Below are 27,799 nucleotides of genomic sequence, written 5' to 3' on the forward strand. Positions count from 1 at the left end.
TTGAGTGGAAAAATTGATTCACCCATTAGCTCAAGGTTATGGTGTACACGTGCATTCTGTGTCCTTGTTTCCTGATCTATCTCACAGGAGTTCAGCCCTGGGGACACGAAAAGCAGCTGTACTGTCATCATTTCTGCTAGGGCAGTCCAGCTTGGGGTTCTATTAGAGTGCTAATGGAAGAGGTTGCCCTGGAGAATGCTGTACTGGCCAGCTCTGTTACCCCCAAGAGGAATGGGAGATGCAGGCCACTTATGTGGCTTGTATCCCTGCTGTAGGTGGACTTTCCACCAGCAGGGGACTACAGCTTGATATTGATCAGTGTCTTTAAGGAGGAAGGAAGGAAGGAAGGAAGGAAGGAAGGAAAGAGAGTAGTTTGGTTATCTCTGAGGCTCTAAAAAAAGTAAAATAAACAGTTTAGTGCTTTGGATTCAACTTACCAATGATCTGCTCCCTTGTCTGTCTGTCTTTCTCTCTCAACCGGTCCCTCCTACCCTCCCCCAAAGTCTCTCACATTTTTTTTCTCACTCCAATATTTTATTCATTCTGTTCTCTGCACTTGTGAGTCTTCTATTTATGTTTTATACTGGTAGTTTAAAACAAATATTTAAAGTGATAGTATCAAGGTTAGAAAGCACAGCAATTGACCTTGACAGTTTTTTCTGTATATAATGTCTTGCCTTAAGGATTCCAGTCAAGATAATATGTGCATACACACACATACACACCTAAAACTTTTAATGTGCTACATCCCATTGTAAACAAACCAGTATTCCTGTTGTAGTTTCTATCACAGCATGACCGCACCAGTTTATTTGCCCTGATTTGCACCCAAAACCAAGCATGTATTTTTAAATAATTTGAGTTGCGTTGACAATACATCCTGTGATATGCACCAAATATTTGAGAAGACATAGGTCTCATAACTGACACTCCACATCCAAGCAACTATCAAAGCTACAGACTTATGGCCATAATGGGTGTCTATATTTCCCAGCTTGTATTAGCTGCATATTTATTTATTTTTCTTCAGATTCCTAAAATGCAGTTATGGGCACCCATCCAAATGTAGGTTCTGTGAATACTTAGCCCATAATTTAGAAACACAACATAAACAAAGGATTACCCATAAACATATTCACTTCTGCCCCACCTCCTTATAAGCCTTGACGGAGAAAAAGAGATTAAACAGATCAGTGTTTGTATTAATGTAATTTCTGAAGATTATTCAGCAAGCTATCTATATATTAAGGGGTCTGTATTGTTGTGAGTTTTGTTATGGCCATCAGTGAAGGCAGGATCTGGCCTTACTTACTGCGTTAACTGTCCCTGCCAGAGTAATTGTCTGATAAAAGGAGCTCAAAACTGTAAACTACCAGAAATTTCCAGCTCACTGACATAGACAGCAGAGTCAGGCTGCAAACATCCAAGTGTTCTGTTTGGGATCAGTGAGAGAAATCTAGGAAAACAGCATGGTAGGGTATTGTACAGAGAGTAAGAAGACAGGTTTTATTCCTGGCTCTGTCATTCATTTCCTTTATGACCTTGATCAAGGCACCCTCAGTTTCTACCCTAGTAAAATCAGAATATTAACGCTCACTGATCTTTGTAGAGTTCTTTGAGATCTATGAAAGAAGCCACTGCTGGCAAAATAGCAAAAATAAAACCAACGATGGGGGAACCCCAAGGGCTCAGGCCCTTAAACTTGGATTCTTATCTGACCATATACCGGTTCACCCTAAGGCTGCGTGACCCCCTCCTCTGAGTAGCCCTGGAGCCACAATTCTTGTTGTCATCCCCTTTGGTGGAAGTCCCAGTGGTCCTGCTCCCCTATCCAGTGTGATCGGGAGTGCTCCTTCTCCACCTACCCAATAAGATGAATTGTGGTTGCATGAAGAGTTTATTGAATAACGGAAAACAACTAACAAAATGGTAAAAAAGAAAAATCACAGTTGGTTCATAGGCAATTTGCAAATTAAAAAAGTTATACATGCACGGATTGAACTGTTAGACCAGTTCTAATTAACGTCCATACAGTTAGCATTAAAAAGCCAAAAGCAATATTTTTCAGTGAACATAATCCTCAGAAGCAATATCTACAGAACATTCAGCTGTACAGCTCTTGGGTTAATTTTTAAAGTTTTGTTAAAAAAACTTATATTTGAAAATGTACAACGGTCAAACTCAACCTTGCAAGAGTCCTGCATGCCAAATTCACTTCCCATTTCAGCTGATAAAAGTTCTTTTCATGGAGTCTTTACAGGATTAGGCCCTTTGAAATTATCCTTATTTCAGATTAATTTCTTCCCATTCTAAGAATATCTATGTGGAAGGGCGGTAAGTCACTATTATCTATTTCAATATTGTTCCAGTGACATCCAGATATATCACTGATAATGACAAGAACTTTAAAATAAGGAACATTATTATGAAAATAAAAGACAAGGGACTCAATAGCCCATAAAATGAAACAGGTGTTTACAATGGCTCCTCAGTGACAGTGGATTAAAAGTACTGCTATTTTTGTTACCACAGTGTAACACTGGCATTTGCAAAGGGATTAATCTTCCACATGCGATCTATTGAGCTGCCAGTAGAAAGGAGAGAGAAAGTGAAGTGTGTGCATTAGAGATTTAGGAACAAGAAGAGGATGGAACCAGTGAGCTCTTGTATTACAGATAAATTCTCTTTCCAAGGCAATAGTAGTTTCTATTGAGATCCAAATCATTTTCACCCTTCTCTGTATTGCTATTCTCAATCTCCCCTATCTTTCTGGAACCTATGTCTTTCAAGCTGCTGCTGAAGTGAAAAAACAGATTGACAGAGCCAGAAGAGTACCCAGAAGTCACCTACTACAGGACAGACCCAACAAAGAAAATAACAGAACGCCACTAGCTGTCACCTTCAGCCCCCAACTAAAACCTCTCCAGCTCATCATCAAAGATTTACAGCCTATCCTGAAAAATGATCCCTCACTCTCACAGATCTTGTGAGACAGGTCAGTCCTCGCTTATGGACAGTCCCCGAATCTGAAACAAATACTCACCAGCAACCACACACCACACAACAAAAACACTAACCCAGGAACCTATCCTTGCAACAAAGCCCGATGCCAACTCTGTCCACATATTTATTCAAGTGACACCATCGTAGGACCTAATCACATTAGCCATGCCATCAGGGGCTCATTCACCTGCACATCTACCAATGTGATATATGCCATCATGTGCTAGCAATGCCCCTCTGCCATGTACATTGGCCAAACCGGACAGACTCTACGCAGAAGAATAAATGGACACAAATCTGACATCAGCAATCATAACATTTAAAAAGCGATAGGAGAACACTTCAACCTCTCTGGCCATTCAGTAAAAAATTTAAGAGTGGCAATTTTGCAACAGAAAAGCTTCAAAAGCAGACTCTAAGGAGAAACTGCTGAGCTTGAATTAATATGCAAACTAGATACCATTAACATGGGTTTAAATAGAGACTGGGAGTGGCTGGGTCATTACACATATTGAATCTATTTCCCTAAGTTAAGTATCCTCACACGTTCTTGTCAACTGTCTAAATGGGCCATCTTGATTATCACTACAAAAGTTTTTTTCTCCTGCTGATAATGGTGCATCTTAACTAATTAGCCTCTTACAGTTTGTATGGAAATGTCCATCTTCTCTGTATGTATATATATATATCTTCTTACTATATGTTCCATTCTATGCATCCCATGAAGTGGGCTGTAGCCCACGAAAGCTTATGCTCTAATAAATTTGTTAGTCTCTAAGGTGCCACAAGTACTCCTAAGCTTTCATTTGTTTTTTCATCTGCCACTCCTGATGTTCTTCTTTAAGTGCCCAATTTCTCCGATTTCAATTTCCTGCCTAAAAGGTTACTGAAATAATACTCCCCTCTCAAATTTCATAATATAATATACACAGTATGGCCAAATCTCTTCATTATACCATGCTCTCAGAGCATTCAGGGAAATCATTAGGATGATGTTCATTATGCGCCCCATTATTGCACTACACAGGAAAACTAATTAAATAAAGAAAATTGACATGAAAAAAATCATTAAACACTCATCTTGGCTTTATTTGAGACTGTACCGTCCTGCACAGTAGCACAGTAAAATTTCAGGATGGATGGAAAGCTGGCAGCGCTATAGAGGTTTATAAATTCTATATTTGTCTAGCAAGTCCAGCACATGCTCATTTAGGTCAAATCCTGCTTTTCTTCAGGAAGAGTCCTTATTTAATGGAAAACTCCTGCTGCAAGGAATGTGAAGGGTTAATTTGTCCTGCCTAAATGAAGAGTTCATCAGTGGATCCTTTCTACCCTAAGAAGCCAGTAAAGATACTTGGAGCAGCATCATGATCTAGTGGTCTGGGCATAGGACTAGGTGTTGGGAACTCTGTTACTTTGTGGTCTTGTGCAAGTCCTTTGAGCCAGGCCTTGCTTTTCCCATCTGTGAAATGGAGACAGTTGTAGTCATCTACCTCAAAGGTGGGCTGAGGAAAAAATAGTTCACTTTTGTAAAGTGCCATGTAAGTTAAAAAAAGAAAAAAGGCAATGGGTAAATCAAGTTTGGAGCACAGTTATTCACTAGGGGCCCAATGCTAGCTCCACTGAGTGCCTGTAAACTGGCCCTCCTATTAGCCCAGGAAGTCGGAATAAGCCACAAGGAAAAAATGTGTATGCATTTCCATTATACATCCTTAGGTGCTGAGAATTTCTGCTGGAGAAGCAGAAGTGTTTCTTGTATTTCTTTGCACCCCTCTTTCCCTACACACCTTTCACCAATAACTCTGCTCAGATTATAAATATTATCAATTATTTGTATTGCAATAAGGTTCAATTGATATCAGGGCTCTATTATACCAGGCACTTTACAAACATGCAGAGAGACGGTTCCTGCCCCAGGGATCCTAATCTAAACAGACAGTTGCTGAGAGGGGAAACAAGCACAGAGATGTGAAGAAGCAGAGCTAGGAATAGAATTCAGGTCTCCTGAATACCAGTCACAGGACCACATTGCCTTGCAGTCATCCTAATGATCTCTTCATCTCCTGCTTCTGCATGGACTCCAAGTTTTGCCCCAGATCATCCCCCAGTGTGGCCTAACAACCTCCTTTCCTTTGAATACTCTTTTTAAACTTCATTTCTTTTAGCCAGTCTTCTGCTACTAATCTCAGCTCACTTGATCCCACTGCAATCCATGTGCCCGGTCACATTAAAATCATAGAATTCATTATTTTTAAACCCCAACAAGTTAACATAATATAGCTCAACTGGTCCTGACACCAAACACAAACACAGGACCAGCTTGTGAGCTTCTTTTGCACAGGTGAACATTTAGTCCCATGAGTCCCATTGGATTCAGTGGTAGTACTCATGTAAGTAATTACTCCTCCATGTGAGAAAGGACTCACAAGCTGGCCCACAGCACACACACTCAGCATTTGCCTCCTCTCCTTCTTTTTGTTTATTCTATTAATTCTTCAGATAGTAAAACATGGTGATGGTGATGCTTTTACTTCTGTAAATTTCTATCCAGAGAGGACTGTAAAGGCCAAAAGGGCTGGAACCATGTGTTATATTATGCCTACAAAGCAATACAACACCTTCCCCCCACCATGGCACTATATCATTATACGAGCAAAAAATAATGTCATCCCCACTTGAAGATGCTTAATCCCTACACTATCAACAGAGCACATAGACACTGGGTTGGTGTTCAAATTCACCCCCCCACTGGGGCATGGCTTTGTTTGTTAACTCAAAAATGGGATCACATCAGCCTGAGACTAAACTTTTTCACTGATATTTTCCTCCAAGGCTCCTGTGTCCTCGCTCCTTACTCTAGCGAGCCACTCCAGCTTCCTTAATGTTCCACAGGAATTAAGGAGCTGCACTAACCCAATAAATCAAGAGCTTCAGCAGCTTTATATCATTTGCTAACAAGGTGGTCAACAGAAGCACCATGAACCCTGATTACACTTTGTTTAAAGAAACCATATTCCTAATGAAGTGAAGAAACCTTTGGTACATCAACAAAATACCAGAGGTAAAATCCTGGCTTCATTGAAATCAATGGCAAAACTCCCAGCGACTTCAGTGGAAACCAGGGTTTCACCCAAGATGTTAATGATAGTAGCTATTTTTTGTATGACTTTGCCATATCTTGCTATGGCTGAATACGTGGAACTCCCACTAAAGTGAATGAAAGGATATGGCTTTAAACAACCAAAAATATTTAAGAGAATCCAGCAGCTGGCAACCTAATAGATGCTTTAATTTTTTTTAATGGACTAATTGAGATCCCTTTGGGAATAGTCAGGTGTGTGCTTTTTATTGTCACTAATCATCATTTTTCATCCAGAAATGTTCTTTCATAATTCCTTTTCTTCCTTTTTTTGAATAATGCAGTAATATAAAGAAAAGGAGTACTAGTGGCACCTTAGAGACTAACCAATTTATTTGAGCATAAGCTTTCGTGAGCTACAGCTCACTTCATCGGATACTTTCAGTGGAAAATACAGTGAGGAGATTTATATACACACAGAACATGAAAAAATGGGTGTTATCATACAACTCATCTTAAGTGATCACTCTCCTTACAGTGTGTATGATTGTATATTACAATAATTTCAATGTAAGGAAGTCCACATAAAATTATGGGTTCCTTAAAGAGTTACTGGGCAAAAATTTGTTTTCTATTATGACTCAGTTGAAATCAATGGATACATATGTAAGTGGTGCTTATTCATGATGGATAGGGCTCTGTATAGGTCATGGTGGTGGCAAAAGTCATGGATTCCGTGACTTTCGTGACCTCCATGACTTCTGTAGGGGCCAGGGTGGCTGCTCAGGTGGCCCGCAGGACAGCCACATCATCTGTTGCTCTGGCGGCTCTGGGCAGCGGTCCCCAGCCTACTGGCCAGAGCGGCCATAGTCTGCAGCCCCTGACAGCTGGTGCTACTGGCCCCAGGCTGCCCCTCCAGCAGTGCCCCCCATCCCGATTTAATCATAGTTATTTTTAGTATGAGTCATGGACAGGTCACCGGCAGTGAATATTTGTTTATTGCCTGTGTCCTGTCCACGACTTTTACTGAAAATACCCGTGACTAAATCATAGCCTTAATGATGGATCTGCAACTGATCACGCAAAATATGTGCATCAGCCATATATACCTATATGTGTACGCATAAAGCAAAACACTGCATATGGTAAAATATTTATAATATTTTATTTGAAATAATATATGGAAAACTATAGTTTATTTAAAACATAGCTCTGTAAATGATTGCTTTTCAGAGGTATTACACTAAACCTAATTATATCTTAAACACTAGAAACATTAAATAAATGCATGAAGAACCCCAATTTTATTAACCACAGCTCTATCGATCCCAGTTTGCTTTCTGAAAACTCAAGGCCAAAATATATAGTGTAGAAAGCAATCATGGACTGGCACAAGCCCATAAAAAAGTCTAATCTTTCTCACCCAGTAAAAGAAATCTACACTTATTCTGTTACAAAAGATCTGCTTTTATTAATCTCTCTGCTTCAACATTTAAATGTTTTATTACCTCTCAAGGCAATGCATTGTCAAGCTACATGTTAAATGAGACTGGACATGAAACACCTCACTGGCTTGCAAAGGAAAAAGAGTGGACATTTAATGAATCTATTCAAAAGTGATAGGAAAATAGGAAATTACTTAGCCACAAACTGTTCAAGGCTATAGCATATTTTAAGAGAGGTAGACAAATTAACATTTGAGCAATGAATGCAACATACAGTATATTTAATACAGACAATTGTTTAAGCAATGTCTACTTTGGGAATAGTAGTACTATCAAAAAAAAAGTAAAGAATAGATCTTGCATAGGAGAGATTCATCAATATTCTGAAGCCATAGTCAACCTGTGGAACTCCTTGCCAGAGGATGTTGTGAAGGCCAAGACTATAACAGGGTTCAAAAAAGAACCAGATAAGTTCCTGGAGGATAGGTCCATAAATTGCTATTAGCCAGGATGGACAGGGATGGTGCTCCTAGCCTCTGTTTGCCAGAAGCTGGGAATGGATGACAGGGTATAGATCATTTGATGATTACCTGTTCTGTTCATTCCCTCTGTGGCACCTGGTATTCCTCTGACAAAACAAAAAACAAACAAAACAAAAAGAGGAAAGGATGTGTGTGAGCTTCAAAATCAGATTTAAAATAGACACTGTTTTACAAACTATGCAATTACTGTCCTACCGTGACACCATAATTAAAATATACATATTTCCATGGTAGGAAAAAACTTTAGGCACAGATTTGTGAGCATATTTTGGCAACAACAGATTTCAATGTAACTTGGCCTGGATAGATTATATCAGTGCTGTGATGAGTTACATTGAGCCTGGCATCCCCCCAGCTCTTACACCATGAATGCACTATTTCATAGCTAGTACTGCTAATAGGATTCTGACTGAACAGCTCTACATAATAAGAAACCTTGTTGGGGACAATTATTTTCTTTGTCGTTATCGACAGTTCTGCTTGTAAAACTAACTAGCAGAAGCAAAGAAAGCTGTGTGGATTATAACAATACAAAGGAAAAACAGAGATAGGATCAACCTTTAACCACACAGTGTGTTTTAACAGACACCCTCTGGCTTTGTAAAACTGCTGGGTTCTTGAATCATGGCTCATGCCGGGAAGCATACGTAAATGACAGGAACAGAAATACTATTGAACACAGTAAGTAAGCAGCACATCCGTGCTTCCACATTCTGGGACAGATTGTGCTTCCTCTTCTGAAGTGGAAGAGGAGCCCTCAGGGAGATTTTTTGCTTCCTCATGCACCTGTACGGGGAGTGAAAGGGGGCTACTACAGACTTGGGATATGTGTACACTGCAATTAAACCCCCATGGCTGGCCTGTGTCAGCTGACTTGGGCTTGTGGGGCTTATGCTATGGGGCTGTAAAATTGTGGTGCAGACATTTGGACTCCAGCCCAAGCCCAAATGTTGTGGAGTACTCCAAGGCACTCCACAAACCACAGAGGCATGGCTGGGAGGGGTGTGGTCTGACCAGGATTCTACTCCTTCTGTCCTTCCAGTTGGAAGGAATACAGACTGCAGTCTTTTCAGGAATTAAGAACTCTTCCAAGACTATTTGGTCATTGTGCCTCTCTCTCACCTCCTCATCCCCAAACACCAGCTGTGGTATACCAATAAAATAAAAACCAGCAGGATCTTATTAAAGGGGATAAGACAAAATGTCGCATTTATTGTAAATACAAAAAGAATCATAGCAGACAGGCAGTTATAGCTTATAGTTATAGCTATAGTCATTCAGTTTCACATTCATTCACAGGTTCATTCATACACACACACAGGTTCTGCAAATTTGTTATAGTTACCAGCCTAGAGGTTGCTCATGCCAAGTTACTGGCCAGGTATCTTGGGCATGAGGGTGGAGCTGAGTCTTTGTCAGATGTGCATCCGATGCTCCTGGAGGGTGGTAGCAGAACCAGACTCAAAGTTCTCAGTTTCTAAAGTCCATTTTTATAGGAATTTATTCCTATGCCAGTCTATGGGAATTGCTTCATCATGCTGTTGCTGAATCAATCAGCAGATGGCACATTCCTGATGGCTCCGTGCTGCCAGATGTTATCTTGTTCTTTGGTTCTCCCATCCTTGAGGCTGTTGGGTGGATTCCAGTCTGCCCTTCGGGAGGCTCCGGAGGTCATCTGGTTGTCTCTACTCTGCGCATTCTTTGGCCGATCGATCCTGAACTCCTAGGCTGGCACCTCCCTGATCATTCACTTGTTATCTGTTATCTATACCAAGCATCCATCCACATACATCCTCTATCTCTATTTTAATCACAATTGTTAACAAAGCGAGATAAATACAACAAAAGGGTGGGGAGTCTCTGTGTGCTGTTTCTGTTGTTACAAATTTCAGAGTAGCAGCCGTGTTAGTCTGTATTTGCAAAAAGAAAAAGGAGGACTTGTGGCACCTTAGAGACTAACCAATTTATTTGAGCGTACACTTCGGACCCCCAGGACACTCAGTTAAGAGCATCAAGGGAGCGCTGAGAGGCAGGGGCTGGGACAGGCAGTAGCTCGCCTCGCAGCGGACCGCCAGCTTGATCACAAGCTTAACTGAGTGTCCTGGGGGTCCGAAGCCTATGCTCATATAAATTGGTTAGTTTCTAAGGTGCCACAAGTCCTCCTTTTCTTGTTGTTACAAAGTATCACTTTGAATCTCTCTCTGTTTTAGGATGTTCTAACACAATTAGCAGCTTGCAAGTTTCACACACAGAGGGAGAGAAACAGTAACTACAACAACAAAAAAACCCAGACCAAGAGACAAGAGACCTCTTAATTAGCAATGCCCTGCAATTTAAACTATGGGGAGGGGAATCAAACTTACTTGTGATTTTAATACAGAACTTCTTTAATATGATCCAACAGCTCTGGATACAAAAACCAAAATCTCTGTCTTTATACTAAAACTAATTTCAGTGAACAATGTGGTTACTAATGCATTATGTTTGGGGACCGTCTTAAAATAAATCTTCTTATAATAGTTAAGAATGAATGAGCATATTAAAAGAATACAATTACTGGTTACCATGTATTTAAGTCTTTATACTGATGAGGCAATTCAGCATGAAAACTATCAAGGAGCAAAGTCTGGTCTCTAATGGAAGACACAAAGTCTGTGTGTCAAACATTTGTGTTTTCCACAATGTTTTGTAGAACTTCACGCTAGTTGATGACACAAAGATTATGCACATTAGGCTTTTTTTGCCCGTCTTCACGAACAAGGTCAGCTCCCAGACTACTGCACTGGACAGCACAGCATGGGGAGGAGGTGACCAGCCCTCTGTGGAGAAAGAAGTGGTTCGGGATTATTTAGAAAAGCTGGACGAGCACAAGTCCATGGGGCTGGATGCACTGCATCCGATGGTGCTAAAGTAGTTGGCGGATGTGATTACAGAGCCATTGGCCATTATCTTTAAAAACTCATGGCGATTGGGGGAGGTCCTGGATGACTGGAAAAAGGCTACAGTAGTGCCCATCTTTAAGAAAGGGAAGGAGGAGGATCAGGGAAACTACAGGCCAGTCAGCTTCATCTCAGCCCCTGGAAAATCATGGAGCAGGTCCTCAAGGAATCAATTCTGAAGCACTTAGAGGAAAGTGATTCACCCAGGGCAAGTCATGCCTGACTAATCTAATTGCCTTCTATGATGAGACAACTCGCTCTGTGGATGAGGGGAAAGCAGTGGATATGTTATTCCTTGACTTTAGCAAAGCTTTTGATATGGTCTCCCACAGTATTCTTGCCAGAAAGTTAAAGAAGTATGGGCTGGATGAATAGACTACAAGTTGGATAGAAAGCTGGCTAGCTCGTCGGGCTCAATGGGTAGTGATCAATGGTTCCATGTCTAGTTGGCAGTCTGTATCAAGCAGAGTGCCCCAAGGGTCAGTCCTGGGGCTGGTTTTGTTCAATATCTTCATTAATGATCTGGAGGATGGCATGGATTGCACCCTCAGCAAGTTTGCAGATGACACAAAACTGGGAGGAGTGGTAGATACACTGGAGGGTAGGGATAAGATACAGAGGGACCTAGACAAATTAGAGGATTGGGCCAAAAGAAATTTGATGAGGTTCAACAAAGATAACTGCAGAGTCCTGCACTTAGGACGGAAGAATCCCATGCACTGCTGCAGACTAGGGACCGAATGGCTAGGCAGCAGTTGTGCAGAAAAAGACCCAGGGTTTACAAAAAGAAAAGGAGTACTTGTGGCACCTTAGAGACTAACAAATTTATTTGAGCATAAGCTTTTGTGAGCATGCAACCGATGAAGTGAGCTGTAGCTCATGAAAACTTATGCTCAAATAAATTTGTTAGTCTCTAAGGTGCCACAAGTACTCCTTTTCTTTTTGTGGATACATTCTAACACAGCTGCTACTTCGAAACCTAGGATTTACAGTGGGCGAGAAGCTGGATACGAGTCAACAGTGTACCCTTGTTGGCAAGATGGCTAATGGCATTTTGGGCTATATAAGTAGGGGCATTGCCAGCAGATCGAGGGACGTGATCATTCCCCTCTATTCGACATTGATGAGGCCTCATCTGGAGTACTGTGTCCAGGTTTGGGCCCCACACTACAAAAAGGTTGTGGAAAAAATGGAAAGTGTCCAGCGGAGGGCAACAAAAATTATTAGGGGACTGGAACACATGACTGATGAGGAGAGGCTGAGGGAACTGGGATTGTTTAGTCTGCAGAAGAGAAGAATGAGGAGGGATTTGATAGCTGCTTTCAACTACCTGAAAGGAGGTTCCAAAGAGGATGGATCTAGACTGTTCTCAGTGGTAGCAGATGACAGAACAAGGAGTACTGGTCTCAAGTTGCAGTGGGGGAAGTTTAGGTTGGATATTAGGAAACACTTTTTCACTAGGAAGGTGGTGAAGTACTGGAATGCATTACCTAGGGAGGTGTTGGAATCTCCTTCCTTAGAGGTTTTTAAGGTCAGGCTTGACAAAGGCCTGGCTGGGATGATTTAGTTGGGGATTGGTCCTGCTTTGAGCAGGGGGTTGGACTAGATGACCTCCTGAGGTCCCTTCCAACCCTGATATTCTATGATTTTATGAAGATAGATTCAGTATTCTCATGACTTTATGCACCATATTCAATTACTATTTTTACTTCTTGATTTGTATGGTGTTTGATTGCAATCCTTAATCTCAGTCTTCACGAACATACCCCTCTGCAACCATTTAAAAAAAAACCAAACATTTCACTAACACTTTATCCTGTTGCCTAAGACCTTTTTTTCTTGGCATCCATCCTTATCCCCGTTGCAAATTAAATCTACACTTTCACCCTGCTGCAAGCCTGGGGGGGGGTCTAGTTCTTCTGTACCGATTCACATGCAGAAGACTTTTAACTCAAGTAGATAAACCTTCCAAAAGAAGTAGTGCCTTACCAGTGACACACGATGAAGGTTAAAGAAAACTTTGGTATTAAATATTATTGGTGAGACGTTCCATTGCCTTGTAGCTGGCATCAAGAAATATCAATAGGAGTTAAGAAAGCAGCCCACAAGCACTTGGTTACTGTGAGATATATCAAAAAGGTTGGTACAAATTTAATCTGATAATTCTTAGCTTTGATTACAACACCACTCGCAAGCACAGGATCTTTTGTGAACCATGGCACACTCACTCATTAGGCTCCCTACCCTAACAAGCCGAACCTCAAATTCCACATTATAACCTTAGGCTTCCCCTTCCTCTAAAACCTCTGGAGAACTCAACAAGGGATAGTTTTATTACTGATAATTCCATGATATGATCAATGCTACATGTACTCAACATTATTTTGCACATCAGTATACACTGCCTTGTTTAGTCATTAAAACTATTGTTAAACATTAAAGATATTGGACTTAATTCTGATTTCTGTTTTACTAGAGTAAATCCAAGGAGTTCCTCCAAATTTAGACTAGTGCCAGAGATCAGAATCCGGTTCTGTGCTTATAATATAAAAATAATTAATTTTAGGGTCCTGGGGCCTGACAAACATAAAATTCATGTTTGACTTCAAATATATTTTTCATGAGAAATGTAGTTCAATTTTTTGCTCACGTTTCCAGCTACTGAACAAATACCTTTCACTTATGCATAGCAGAGTCATATGTTGTGTTAACTCATCTGCCCTAGCATTGTGACAGCTTAATGGGCACATTCTAAGGGGAAAAAAGGTAAAATATTTTAAATTGTAACAATGTAGTAAAACAGTCTGAGGAAAAAATATAGTTAAAATTACTTTGTGGAGTGTGCAGAGTTAACTAGCTCAGCACACAGACACAAAATGGACAGCCAGGGCACAGGATCATCCACAATCAACAAAAGAATAAAAATGCATGATGGAAGGGGTAATGTGGGTTGGGAATGTGACTGCATGTTCCCAGATGATGAAAAAGAGCGAGCAGGTATATTCATCAACGAAGAAGCTTCTGGAAAGTGCGCGAGGAACATTTGTCAGAGAGGAGACTGTGTATAGTTACAACATTCTAAATTCTGGGCAAAATAACTGTTTATTGCAGTGCCACTGAATATTGTGAATGTCGGTATTCTAGAACGAAAATGGATATTATTTTGCAGGAGAGACTGCAGGTAGCAAGCGTACAGAGCTGAACATGGGACAATGAAGGAGGCATTACCACAGCTTGATACTCAAAGGTGATACTGAACTAGAACATTCTATTGGCCCTGGTCTCCTTTGAGAACTGAAGTTATGAAATGACCACAAGATGTAAGAGTCTTGAGAGATACTTGTACACCATAAGGGGATTCAGAGAATTGGAATCGTAAATTAATGAGCCATTAGATTCTGGAAATCGTTGATTCAGAAAGGACCATAATGCAGAGATATGGAAAGTGCATTTACTTCAATTTACTTATGATACAATATTTCAGATCACAGCTTTTTAGATATATTCTTTCCACAAATTATTCTGTATTCTGCAAGAAGATATATATAGCACAAATACACAAAATTTCCCATTGCTTGTAAAAGTGATGACGAGCTAACGTTTAAACAAATATAAAAAAAAATCTTTTGTTTTGCTTCAAATAATGGAAAATTACCTTAGCTTCTTAAAATACCCATTTTAAAAGGATACCGTGAAAAGAGGGAAATGTAACTCATTGCTATGCCACACCATGTTGCAAGAGCCAACATTGTACTCTGAAGAAGTTTTAAGTAATTTTCAATCAAACTCCTAATTAATGTTCATCCCATATTAACAAAAACTAAAAAACAAAACAAAAAAACCCACACATACTGGATACCCCAAGAAAATTCACCGCTTAGTGTTTTCATAGATTTGAAATATTTCATTAATTCTTTCATCAAAAGAATAGTTTATCTGTGTTTTTTGCATTATTAATGTTATGCTACAATAACACTGCTAATGCAATTTCATTATTTCTACTTCAATTAAATCAGAAAAAAATAGATGTATACTTTTTGCTTCTGGGTTTTAGAAGCTTGAAAACAATCAATCATCTTCTCATTAAAGAAAGGCAAAGTGTAAAAATACTGTACATCTACAAATCAGATTTCTCTTTGTGTCTTTCTAGAGTGATTTCTTCATAAATTTGCTGCCTGAACTTCAACATGTCTTCTACATCTTTGTAGAAGAGCATTTCTTCAATAGACAGGAGCTTCCAGCCATTCAGTTTAAAAGCTGATTTGTTTTGCACAGCATTTAACATCTTTAATGACATTCTTACTGAACCACTTAATGTAGAACAAACAGGGAAAATCCGAGCAGTCCACAAACCCAAACTTGTCTGGTCACCAGAGAAGAGTTGGTCTGAAATTCTCAGGTCCCAGAGTTCCAAGCACTGCAGTAAACTGATTCCAAAAAACTGAAGGGAATGTACATCTGACAACAATTTCACATTCTTTTTCAAGTTGTCTTCTACACCAAGCACCATACTCGCATACATTACTTTTCCATTAACTCTGATGCTCAGTGAACTCACAAAAGAATTTGGTGGTACATCTGTGTTAGCACTTATGCAACAACCACTGATAATGCTGTTTGTCCCTACTGAAACATCAGGTCCCAGCCTAGAGTATTCAATAACAGAGGCAGGTGCTATATCACAACTTGAATCCAGTATGCTTTGAATGATACATGCCGATATATCTGAGTTTTCTGCTTTATCTGGAAAGATGCTAAAAGCTTTAGATAGTAAGCCAAGCTCCAATTTTAATTTACTATCAGAAGTAAAATGAAACAAATACTCTTGTGTGGTCCCAATATGATAGAACCTGGAATTATTTAAGACTATAATATTAAGTGATGTTCCTTTAAGAAGAGAAAATAGCTTCTGCCTTATTTCTGCTAACTGTGATCCTTCTTTTGTGACATTATCTGTGATTTTTGTGTAATCATGAGTTGCTCCAGGTCCCAGAGCCTGGAGAAAATCACCATATGCATCTATTTCACAGCAAAGAGTGTCCAGCTGCTTAAAAAACGTTAGTAATTGTTTTGCAACATTATGATCAATGTAAAATAAACTGTCTGTATACACATACTCGCAGTCCATTTTTAAGTCACTGTGTTCTCCAGAGGAGTTTGGTTGAGAGCAATTCCTCCTTATGCACACTGCACCAGACTGATGCATCTTTTCAATATTAGGTTTATGTAGGAAATGATGACAAGTTCTGTATTCAAGCTCTTTTTCTGATAAAGCAGATGAATCTAACACAAATACTCCATGAGTGGTACCAATAGTCAAATCTGAAGGGTGAGCTAATGCAGTGAACCCAGGTTTATCAAACTTGATGACTTCTGTTGCTCCAATACTATAAAGTTCAATATCATCTGCACAAGTAATGAGAATTCCTGGATTCATATGGGTCGGAAAATCAATGTACATTGCCAACTTCAGCTCCAACATCTGGTAAATAGGGTCACCGAAAGGCAAAGCTGTGAAAATTTTTCCCAGTGCACTTGTATTTGGTAAACGTTGACTATAACCACCTTAAAAAAAAAAAGTTTTATTATATACAAGTTTCACACACAAACATTCACATTCCTCTTTAAAGATCTCTCTTACTGGTATATACAATTATCAAGAACTAGTTATGAGTTACAATATCGAAGTGGCTATTTTACATATGGACATGGCTGTATTCTAAGCATGCCTTTAAAAAAAATGAAGATTTAAAGAACTGACATTCTAATCTCAGTCGAACTCTTTCAGACAGAACTAATAATGGATCCTGATCTCGATCCTCAAGTGTCCAAAAGACAGTATGCATTAAAGAGAGCATTTCCTAATTTATTGACTTCATCCTCTTCAGTTTGTGCTCAAAGTAAAGTAGGAAAAGGACTTTTTGCATACAATGAAAACAACAGAACTGAATTACTTCCATTTCATTTTTGATTTAGTAGATAAACCTTCCCACTCTCCTGTCCTTTACTCCTCTGGCACCATTTTTTATATTTCCTTCTCCCACTCCCTTAAAATGAGCAAATATCTGGCACAGAGCCGAACTCTGTCAGAAAGCAACTGGCATTAATGTCTCTCTTCTTTCTACACGTAAGCAGTCCCTTTTGCAATTTCAAACCATAAACGAGCCAAACAACTCATCTCCCCAAGAGGATGTTGCTGTATGGTGACATAAGGCTTCTTTCTCTCAAAAAGCTGAGGTTGCTGTTTCACAGCACTTCCAGGCTCCGTTAGCTGAGATAGTTGGATATGAACTGCAAACCCACATTCAGATGCCATTCAACTGCCAAATCAGCCAGCCAAATCTGAGCTCACTTGAGACATCACATTTGACAACTTCTTCTCCCCATCACCACCACCATATTTTCATTCGGGGGCAAAAGAAAAAATAGCATCGTGTCACAGAAAATTTAATTCAGGAAAAGGATTTACCAGAATGAATTAATATGATATTAACAGAAGTCCATTTATCACCATACATCTCTTCCAAGCACTGAAGGACATGAAGAGTTGATCCACCATTTCCTACAAAATATTGAGTACATAAATTAAAAACATCAACATTAGTTACATAAATATGCCAAGCATACTAAAATCATGTGCTAGCAGTACCAGGGGTTGAACGGGGCTGGCGTGGGGAATCTGAGCACATAAGTGCTTTTTAAGATGCTGACCTCTTGCTCCAGAGCATAAATTGTCAATTATTTTTAAATGAAGTCTCTAGCCTCATGGCTGCAAAGATCATTTTAAATTGTGAACGGAGTGTCTATGGATGCAATGATATCTTCCTGAGATTGCATAAAACAACTCTGAAAGGATGGTACTATTCAGCTCCATCTCAATACCGTTGATCAAACCTTGCAGGAAAGAGGTTGGGCAGTCACCTTATGATGCTCTGAACAATCCACTATAAACCTCATCTCACATGGGCAGGTCTTGGGGAAAAAAGAACACTTTCCCCAGCTCCAATTCATCCTCTGAGTGACATCATCATCAAGGATCTGTCATCAATTCCAGAGGCTGTAAAAATTGGCTCTGACATGTAACCTGTCATACAAAATCTCACTAATGATTTTAAGCAAGTTTTCAAACGACCTTTTTGACATGTACAGTACAGAAAAGGAAAAAAAATAGAGGTTTACCAGTATTTATTGTTCTCCTATAACATAAAACAATTTAATTTCAGAAAATTAATCTTTGCAGATTATACTATATTCTAATCATATTTGTTACTTTCTAAACAAACAAATGGCTGAGCTACTGAAGTTTACAAGATGACCCTGTGCATGCTCAGTGACTACTTTTCATTAAGACTCTTGCTATGTATTCAGTGTTATGAATCGAATAGGTGTAAACGTATTCCACTATAGACCATAATGGATCCGTTATGATGTACAATATGAACATATAAGAACAACATGAATCAGTGACATTCTGTGTTATGCACTTATAATACAGAGTATGTATATATTACTAACATACAATCAAAGTCTAAACCACCATGATCTATATACTGTGCATGCACCTTAAGGGCAATATATCAATGTTACTAGGTAAATTTTAATACATCTGCTGAACTGATATGAAGTCCAAAGGAGCACCAGACTCATTAATGCTAATAATTACACATTTGAATCAAAATACACTGCTTAATGCCATTAGAACACTTTTTGTGATTTAATTATTACAATTCTGCTTCTAACAGCTTTCTGGAACTCGTTTGCTGTAAGAGACAGACAACTGTCATAATACTTACTACAATGAGCACTTTTTGTCTGTCTGAAAATTAGTCAATGTGTAATGAAATCTTAAACTATGAACCTTACCAGTGGTGAGGTGGCTTCTGCATCACTGGAAATTTTTAATAAAGATTGGCTATTTTTCTAAAATAAATGTACTAGTTCAAATATAAATTAATTGAGGGAAGTTCTATGGCCTGTATTATACAGGAGGACAGACCAGATGGTGACAATGGTGCCTTCTGGCTTTATACTGAATGTAGTCAGAGACCGGCAAAGTTAATTTCTTTGACTGATTGTCAGAAAAAGGTATGTATCAACTACTATATCATGTAAGCGAAAACAGAAAAATTGGCAATAAAATACCCACCAATTTTTGGTCCAGGGGGATCCACAAAAACATGGTAATGAACTCCAAGAGGGAGTTCCTTTCTTTTCAACTTTTCTGATAGCTGTTGCTGATAAGCCAATTCCTGTTTTTTGTCAGCTGCTGTAATTACAACAACATCCCAGAATTCTCCAGATTGTGTGACTTTACCTATTTGAAAAGTGAGTTAACAAGAGAGACCATCAGTAGAGTACAATAGTGAGAGATTAATGACTTTCTCAGTGGTATGACATTCAAAAACTACATTAAAGGAACTTACATTAAAATCAAGCACTCAAATGTTATTAAATGCCCGAATAAAAGTGGCCACATACAACCTTAATTTGGTTGCCTCATGAATATTCGTTATGACAGACTTGCCCAAAAATGCTTAGGAAATCCCGAAATCCTAAACTTCCTACTATGATTCCCCTCAACTGGCTACATTAAGATAAAACAACAATTTGCCCTGTTTACACTTTGGGTGAAATAAGGACCTCATTGAAGAGAATGGGAGTTTTACCATGGAGATGAGTGGAGCCAGGATTTCACTTTAGGTTTTTATGTATCTATCTTGTTATAAAAACCTTAGTGTGCTTAAGGAACCGTTAGTGTGTGTCAGCAGAGTCCACAAGAACACTTAGTGCACAGCAGGCTAGCCCAAAGTAGATTTATGCCCCAGCCTGCTGCGAACTAAGTGTTGTTGGTATGGACAAGCCCTTAGTCTAGACATGGCCTTATAGCCTTATTCATGTAACAATTCTAGCCACTTTAACACTCTGTGGTGTACAGCGTTGACCTCGCTCTTTATGGGTGCATCAAGGAATCTGCATACTCTTAACTAGACCCTAACTAATAAGACAATGCTATGCTACCTTTGTTCCTTAGATTTAACACGAGTGATGTTCTCAGCTCAGAAATATCCATCAACCCATTGTAACTCAAATCCCATGAAAATTTAATTATTCTTGGTCTATAGAACGGTCACTCTTAATGGAATTATTGTTTTATAAAACATTGATACATTCATATAGGGCAGTTCATATATTCAATATGCACCATCTCTCCTGTAATCTGAGTCACCTTAAACCTTCTTAGATTCAATCTTGTAACATCATGTTGATCTGCATAACTAGCAACTGTAGCCGGAAACACTGTGTTTCTCCTCTCTCACCTCTTTTTTGAAATCCCTAAAAAGTGGCTTTTCAAGAAAAGTGACAATAAAATGGAAAAAAAATTAAAAATTAAATTAAAAATAATTTGCAACTCTCCCTACTTACTCTTCCCCTTGTCCCCTAAAACTCCATGTAGAATCTGCAGAAGTTTTCCCCTCAGAACTCATTATTTCAGAACAGATTTGAACCTTCCCTCCCCCCCAACTACTTTTAACACCACACTCCATAAAGTTAGGTTTCAGAGTAACAGCCATGTTAGTCTGTATTCGCAAAAAGAAAAGGAGTACTTGTGGCACCTTAGAGACTAACCAATTTATTTGAGCATGAGCTTTCGTGAGCTACAGCTCACTTCATCGGATGCATACCGTGGAAACTGCATCCGATGAAGTGAGCTGTAGCTCATGAAAGCTCATGCTCAAATAAATTGGTTAGTCTCTAAGGTGCCACAAGTACTCCTTTTCTTTCTCCATAAAGTTGTGAACCAGTCAAGGATCTACACAGGCGGAGTCACAGTGATGTAAAAATCGACCAAGAGGATTCTTTTGAAGGACTGTGGACTAAAACAGTGAATACAGAAATGGAACTAGGAGTCAGGAGACTAAGGTGCTTTCCTCTTCTTTACAAATGACTTGGGCCTTGATCCTGCAAACATTGTTGATGTGTTTAACTTTAAATATGTGAGCAGTTCCAATGAAGTCAGTGGGAATACTCCCATCCTTAGAGTTAACCCTGCATGATTGTGGCCTTGCTGAGGGACTCTGTGGGGTGCTCACTGGGACACAACTCTCTGTCTCTTAATTTTTCCATCAGTTGCTAAAAGCCAGAGCCAGTACTGGGGACATTACTTACCTTCCAAGAAAAGCGCTCGTCTTTCAGATTTACAGGTGGAAAACGCTACACCAGTGGTTCCAAAACTAGGGCAGCCGCTCGCCCAGGGAAAGCCCCTGGCGGGCGGGGCCGGTTTGTTTCCCTGCGACGTGGGCAGGTTCGGCCGATCGCGGCTCAAACTGGCTGCGGTTCGTCGCTGCAGCCCAGTGGGGGCTGCGGGAAGGGCGGCCGGCACGTCCCTTGGCCCACGCCGCTCCCCGCAGCGCCCAGGGGCCGGGAGCGAACCGCAGCCAGTGGGAGCCGCGATCGGCCGAACCGCCGACGCGGCAGGTCAACAAACCGGCCCGGCCGCCAAAGGGGCTTTCCCCGGGCAAGCGGCGGCCCTAGTTTAAGAACCGCTGCGCGACACGAACAAGCCCCGGATCCTGCAAACGCTCCGAGGCGGGCTTAACTTCACGTCTGATGCTTGCCGCTGAGAGACGGGTGTTTCGGCTGGGCGGGGCCGGCTCTCTCTTTGCCGGGTCAGGGCCTACGCTTAGGGCAGTTACTCTCAGGACGGGGAGCTTGACGCTGCGGATCCGGGGTGACTCCCCTGAAGCAGCGGCCCCACCCCATCACCCCGGCCCCTACCTCTCAGCCGGTCAAACTTCGCCAGTCTCCGCCGAGTGGCCTCTTGGAGCAACGCCTCGAGCTCAGCCTCCGCCGGCATCTCGCCGGCTCGAGCCCAGGCCCAGCAAGGGCCTTCCGGGTTCGGTTACCGGCCCCGCCTCCCCGCGCGGCTCGGCCCCGCTCTGGGGCGGGGAGCAGGGGGCGGCTCTCGGGCCGGTTCCCATGGTAGCCGCCGGACAAACAAGGCCGCCGCTACCTGCCGCTCGGCCACCGCCGTACGCCGACCAGCTCCGCCGCCGGCCGGGCTGGGAGCGGGCGGGGCGCGGGACGCGGGTGAGAGTGGAGTGGGAGGCGGGGAGCTGCTCCCGGGTAGGGGGCTGAACCCCGGGGTCTCTAACTGGTCGTGGGAACCGAGGGAGCCCAGCCCCTGGGGTTCACCTCAGCGTGGGGCTGAACCCGAGAGTCTCTTAACGGGCCCGGAGGCCCAGGGGGACGCTGAACTCCGGGGCCTGGCCCGGGCAGGGGGGGGCTGAACCCCGGGGTGCCCGACAGGCAGGGATGAGTGAAGATTTAAAGCATGGCCCCCCCGGTCGCTAAGGGCTAACTGTAGTGCACTCCCGGTTGGTAATTTCTCACTACAGAGTTGGGGGGGTGGGGGGGGGGGCAAATAAGAGTCTGTAGCTGAACATTTCACCCTTAATGTCGAAGTCTGGCGCTGACACTGACAACACACCCCAAAGATTCCTTGGCATTTTTTGGAAGAGTCAGGTTGTCAAACTCCATTCCCTGGCTGGATTCCCACCTGAGTGGCTTTGGCATAGCTTCCTAAATCTCCAGTTTACACCTTCCAATAGCTGCGGTGTTCTTCTTCACCTCCTGGCTCAAGCAGCAGTGTTCTGGCCCAGAAGTGGCTGTAGGTCAGTAGTGCACAAAGTGATCCATGTGTCTTGGTACCTGATGGTCTGTGTACTATACTGAGAAGTATAGTAATAAATGATGTGTTAAAGTGGCACAGTAACTTTTGTCTTTAAATTATCTGGTTTGGAAATCTTTTATAATACATGCATCTCAGTATTTTGGCCTAGTCTTACAACTGAATTCATGTGAGTGCATTTGAGTGCACATGGACACATAAAAGTCTGCTTAAGTGGTTCAGGGCCCTAGTTTCCTGTTTTTACTAGTTTTAATTTCCAGAACAACATGAGTAGATTATATGGTTCTCTTTCTGACTCACACTGATAGGAAACTTGGAATTTACTAAAATGTGTTCATGCTGTGTTGTATCATTTATTTTCCCTTTGTACTTGCTCTTTGTTATTTACTGAAAAAAAGTTTTTTTTGCTATGTTCTAGTGTCTAAAGATGTCACAAATGATAAAGAATTACAATGTTTATTCAGTTTGATTAAAAACATCTACAAGAAAAAACAGACTATGCATTTAAATCATAAACATTCTTCAGTGACTGCTCATAACAAACTTTTGAATAATACTGTTGAATAATTTGTATATAAATGCACTTTTTAGTGGTATTTTGGTTATTCAATGCAAACAAGGATTATCCGTTAAAGAGAAAAATAGCTTTCCTTCCAGTTCTATTAATGGGTGGACTTTGTAGGAATCTATGAATGTGTCTTCTGTGCATAGACTCAAACCTACAAGGGCTTGGGGTATGTCTAAACTTAAACTGCTACAGTAGTGCAGCTGTTTATGTAGATAATCCACCTCCTTGAGAGGCAGTAGCTAGGTCAATGGGAGAATTCTTCAAGGGCAGTGCTGTGACTCTGGGAGTTAGGTTGGGATAACTACATCTCTGGCTATGTCTACACTACCGCGGTAAGTCAACCTACGCTATGCAACTCCAGCTACGTGAATAATGTAGCTGGAGTCAACATACCTTAGGTCGAGTTACCACAGGGAGAAAATCTCCCATCAATTTACCTTACTTTTCTCGTCGGGGGTAGAGTGAAGGGGTTGACTGGAGAGTGATCTTTCCTGGATCCGCTAAATTGACTGCTGGTGGATTGATCTCAGAGCACTGATCCCGGCTGTAGTGTAGACTTGCCCTCTCAGTGGTATAGATTTTTCACATTCCTGAGAAAAGCAGCTATGCTGAAGTAAATTCCTAGTGTAGACCAGGCCTTGTGCACATAAATAGCTTTATTCACAATAGTTGTAAACTTACTCACAAGCCTAAGGGGATGTCTACACTTAAAATGATACAGCATCACAGCTGCTTCGCTGTAGCGCTTCAGTGTAGACACTACTTACACTGACTGGAGGGGTTCTCCCGTTTGTGTAGGGAATCCCCAAGGGGTGGTAGCTAAGTTGATGGAAGAATTCTTTCATTGAAGTAGCACTGCCCACACCAGGGATTATGTCCGTTTAACTGTGATGCTCATGGGTTTGGATTTTTCATACTGCTGAGAGACCTAGCTAAGACGACTTATAGGGCTGTCAAGTGATTAAACACACTGTTAAACAATGATAGAATACTATTTATTTAAATAGTTTGGAATATTTTCTACATTTTCAAATATACTGATTTAAATTACAACACAGAATACGAAGTGTACAGTGCTCACTTTATATTATTATTTTTAGTACAAATATTTGCACTGTAAAAAACAAAATAAATAGTATTTTTAAAAGTTCACCTAATACATGTACCATAGTGCAATCTCTTTATCGTGAAAGTTGAACTTACAAATGTAGAATTATGTACAAAAAATAACTGCATTCAAAAATAAAACAATGTAAAACTTTAGAGCCTACAAGTCCACTCAGTCCTACTTCTTGTTCAGCCAATCGCTCAAACAAGTTTGTTTACATTTGCAGGAGATAATGCTGCCCGCTTCATGTTTACAATGTCACCTGAAAGTAAGAACAGGCGTTTGCATGCCAATTGTAGCTGGTGTCGCAAGATATTTATGTGCCAGATGCACTGAAGATTCATATGTCCCTTCATGATTCAACCACCATTCCAGAGGACATGCGTCCATGCTGATGACAGGTTCTGCTCGATAACGATCCAAAACAGTGTGGACCGATGTATGTTCATTTTCATCATTTGAGTTAGATGTCACCAGCAGAAGGTTGATTTTCTTTTTTGGTGGTTTGCGTTCTGTAGTTTCCACATCAAACTATTTCTCTTTTAACACTTTGAAAGCATGTTCCACACCTTCTCCCTCTCAGATTTTGGAAGGCACTTCAGATTCTTAAACCTTGGGTCGAGTGCTATATCTATCTTTCGTAATCTCACATTGGTATCTTCTTTGTGTTTTGTCAAATCTGCAGTGAAAGTGTTCTTAAAATGAACAACATGTGGTGGGTCATCATCCAAGACTGCCATAACATGAAATATATGGCAGAATGTGGGTAAAACAGAGCAGGAGACATACAATTCTCCCCCAAGGAGTTCAGTCACAAATTTAATTAACACAGTTTTACAATGAGCATTATCAGCATGGAAGCATGTCCTCTGGAATGGTGGTCAAAGCAGGAAGGGGCGTACAAATGTTTGGCATATGTGGCACATAAATACCTTGCAGTACAAAAATGCCATGCGAACGCCTCTTCTCACTTTCAGGTGACATTGTAAATAATAAGTGGGCAGCATTATCTCCTGTAAAGGTAAACAAATTGTTTTGTTTTGAGTGCAGATATGTAACAAACAAACAAAAACTACATTTGTAAGTTTCACTTTCACAACAAAGAAATTACACTACTGTAATTGTCTGAGGTGAATTGAAAAATACTATTTCTTTTTATCTTTTTACAGTGCAAATATTTGTAATAAAAATAATAATATAAAGAGAGCACTATACACTTTGTAATCTGTGTTGTAATTAAAATCAGTATATTCGAAAATGTAGAAAAACACCCACAAATACAGTAAAAGCTATTTTACCTGGCACTTCATCAACTGGAAAGATCTATAAACTGGCATTTCTGATATTAATTGAAATTCCGGTTTATTGTCTGGTTGGCGTGGGGCCGGCAGGGGGTTGGGGCGTAGGAGGGGGTGTGGAGCATGGGTTCTGAGAGGGAGTTTGGGTGCAGGAGTGGGCTCGGGGCAGTGGGTTGGGGCACAGGAGGAGGTGCAGGGGGCCAGATCTGGGAGGTGCTCACATCGGGCGGCTCCCCAGAATCGGTGACCTGTCCCAGCTGCTCTTAGGAGGGGGCATGGCAGGCTGCATGCTGTCTGCACGCTGTCTCCACCCGCAGGCACCACCCCCGCAGCTCTTATTGGCCGTGATTCCCAGCCAATGGGAACTGCAAAGCTAGTGCTCAGGGCGGGGTGGGGGCAGCACATGGAGCTGCCTGCCGCGCCTCTGCCTAAGAGCATCCAGGACTGGTCACCGCTTGTGGGGAGCCGCCCGAGGTGAGCACCCCCCGGATCCAGCATCCCGCACCCACTCCTGCATCCCAACCCACTGCCCCATGCCCCGTCCCGCACTCAAAACTCCTGCCCAGAGCCCACGCCCCGCACCCCCTCCCATGCCCCAGCCCCACATCCCCTCCCTCACCCAAACTCCCTCCGTCTTAGTTAGCTGGCATTTTTCACTTACCGGCACTCTCCATTTCCCCAACGTGCCGGATAAAACAGCTTTTACTGTATTTATTAAATTTCAGTTGGAATTCTACTGTTTTACAGTGCAATTAAACGTGTGATTAGTCATGATTAAATATTTTAATTGTGATTCTTTTTTTAGTTAATCATGTGAGTTAATTGCGATTAATTGACAGCCCAAGTAATTTATACTTCGTTAACATCATAGAGATACTGCAGGTAAAGAATGGGGTCCTGATCCTTCAAAGACTTAATACGCATGCTTAATTTTACACACACAGCTGTCCCCTAACCTACAAACCGTTGTTCAGTATTGGTATAAGCCATGTTGCTGAGAGTTTTTCTTTCTCTTTTGGACGTTATGGCTCCTGATCTGCAATCTTCATTTGCTTTTCTGAATTTAGATTCTACAGGTGCAGAATATAAACAGAGGAAAATGAAATGGTGGTATCTTTTGATAAAGTCTCACCATACACAAATCTTGCAATAAAGGAAGCCTTAAAAGTAATACAAAAACTGTTGTAAAGAATTTAGGAAACAAAGTATGTCATCATGAGAAAAGTATCCTAGTTCTACTAAAAAGCCAATTTTTTTATCGCCTACTTATCACCTATCCCCTAGTTAGCGCTAAAAGTGGTGACTTAGAGCGTAAATGCTGATGGATCCTAAAATATCAAAGTGCTTCTGACCTGGAATTATGAAACTTTTTCAGTGATTCATTAAATAGAGTTGATCATCACCATGGCAATATAGATTGAAAAAGCTTTTTAAAAAATAATTTTAAAAATTACTTTCTTTGCTCAGTATAAGTAATCCTTTTGACCCTTCTTAGTCTTCCCACATTACTGAGTAAATGTAGGTAAAAGCATGAAGTGCTTTTATAGAATGCATACTTAGTTATTTTTCCAGACTTAGACTCCCATTGAAGCCAACTTCCATTCATGTCGGTGAGAGAGAGTTTGGATCCTTCATTCACTGTTGCAGATATAATTATACGATTTGTTTATAATTAAGGTGAATGTTCCTGGAGTTTTAGGTTCTTAGTACCATTTTCATTCTGTTCTGCTAGTTGGCAGAAATGTAACATTATTAATGGATCCCATTAATTTGCCATGTTTCATGAATACTATATACTTGTTCAAAAGTACATTGTACAAAATGGATTAAAGCATGTTCCAGGTAATAGATAAACATTTTAAGTAATAAGTGCCTCTTGTAACAGTGTAGGACCCTCAACAGCTAGCCAGCAAATGTTCATGTATTATATTCTTTCCAGAGGAATAGTTCCTTTAGGAGAAAATTCCCATCCTTCTGAACTGGAGAATGATTTGCAATCTTGTTTAATACTTTATCATAGACCAGGGATCGGCGACCTTTGGCACGCGGCCCGTCAGGGAAATCTGCTGCCGGGACGGGACGGTTTATTTAACTTCAGCGTCCGCAGGTTCGGCTGATCGCAGCTCCC

At 40.9% G+C, this 27,799-nt stretch overlaps 2 protein-coding genes across 5 annotated transcripts in view; one reads left to right on the forward strand and one right to left on the reverse strand.

Moving 5' to 3' along the window:
- Positions 1-11,963: 11,963 nt before the first annotated feature.
- Positions 11,964-21,936, reverse strand: FPGT (fucose-1-phosphate guanylyltransferase). The gene is made up of 4 exons (XM_073357337.1): positions 21,785-21,936; positions 19,155-19,322; positions 17,478-17,570; positions 11,964-16,573 (listed from the first exon to the last, which is right to left on the reverse strand). Exons 1-4 carry the CDS (start codon positions 21,861-21,863, stop codon positions 15,126-15,128), a joined length of 1,788 nt encoding a protein of 595 aa, XP_073213438.1. The 5' UTR covers positions 21,864-21,936; the 3' UTR covers positions 11,964-15,125.
- Positions 21,937-22,012: 76 nt separating this feature from the next.
- LRRIQ3 (leucine rich repeats and IQ motif containing 3) overlaps positions 22,013-27,799 on the forward strand; it is a 100,555-nt gene continuing 94,768 nt past the window's right edge. The window contains exons 1-2 of one of the 4 annotated variants that reach the window (XM_073357335.1): positions 22,013-22,096; positions 22,618-22,680. The gene's annotated coding sequence lies outside the window, so the exon portion shown is untranslated. Of the gene's footprint in view, positions 22,097-22,411; positions 22,681-27,799 lie in introns of those variants that run through there. The other 3 variants (XM_073357334.1, XM_073357336.1, XM_073357333.1) reach the window with 3 other exon arrangements.

This window comes from Lepidochelys kempii, chromosome 8, assembly GCF_965140265.1.
Source record: "Lepidochelys kempii isolate rLepKem1 chromosome 8, rLepKem1.hap2, whole genome shotgun sequence".
Taxonomy (NCBI): domain Eukaryota; kingdom Metazoa; phylum Chordata; order Testudines; family Cheloniidae; genus Lepidochelys; species Lepidochelys kempii.

Bases quoted from the DNA above. Each gene is read 5' to 3' on its own strand.
- FPGT (XM_073357337.1), bottom strand. From the start codon at position 21,863: ATGCCGGCGGAGGCTGAGCTCGAGGCGTTGCTCCAAGAGGCCACTCGG. The intron at 19,323-21,784 runs GTAGGGGCCGGG...CTTTTCAAATAG, and splicing joins GAAGTTTGACCGGCTGAGAG to GTAAAGTCACACAATCTGGA. The intron at 17,571-19,154 runs GTGGGTATTTTA...AATATTTTGTAG, and splicing joins TCCCCCTGGACCAAAAATTG to GAAATGGTGGATCAACTCTT.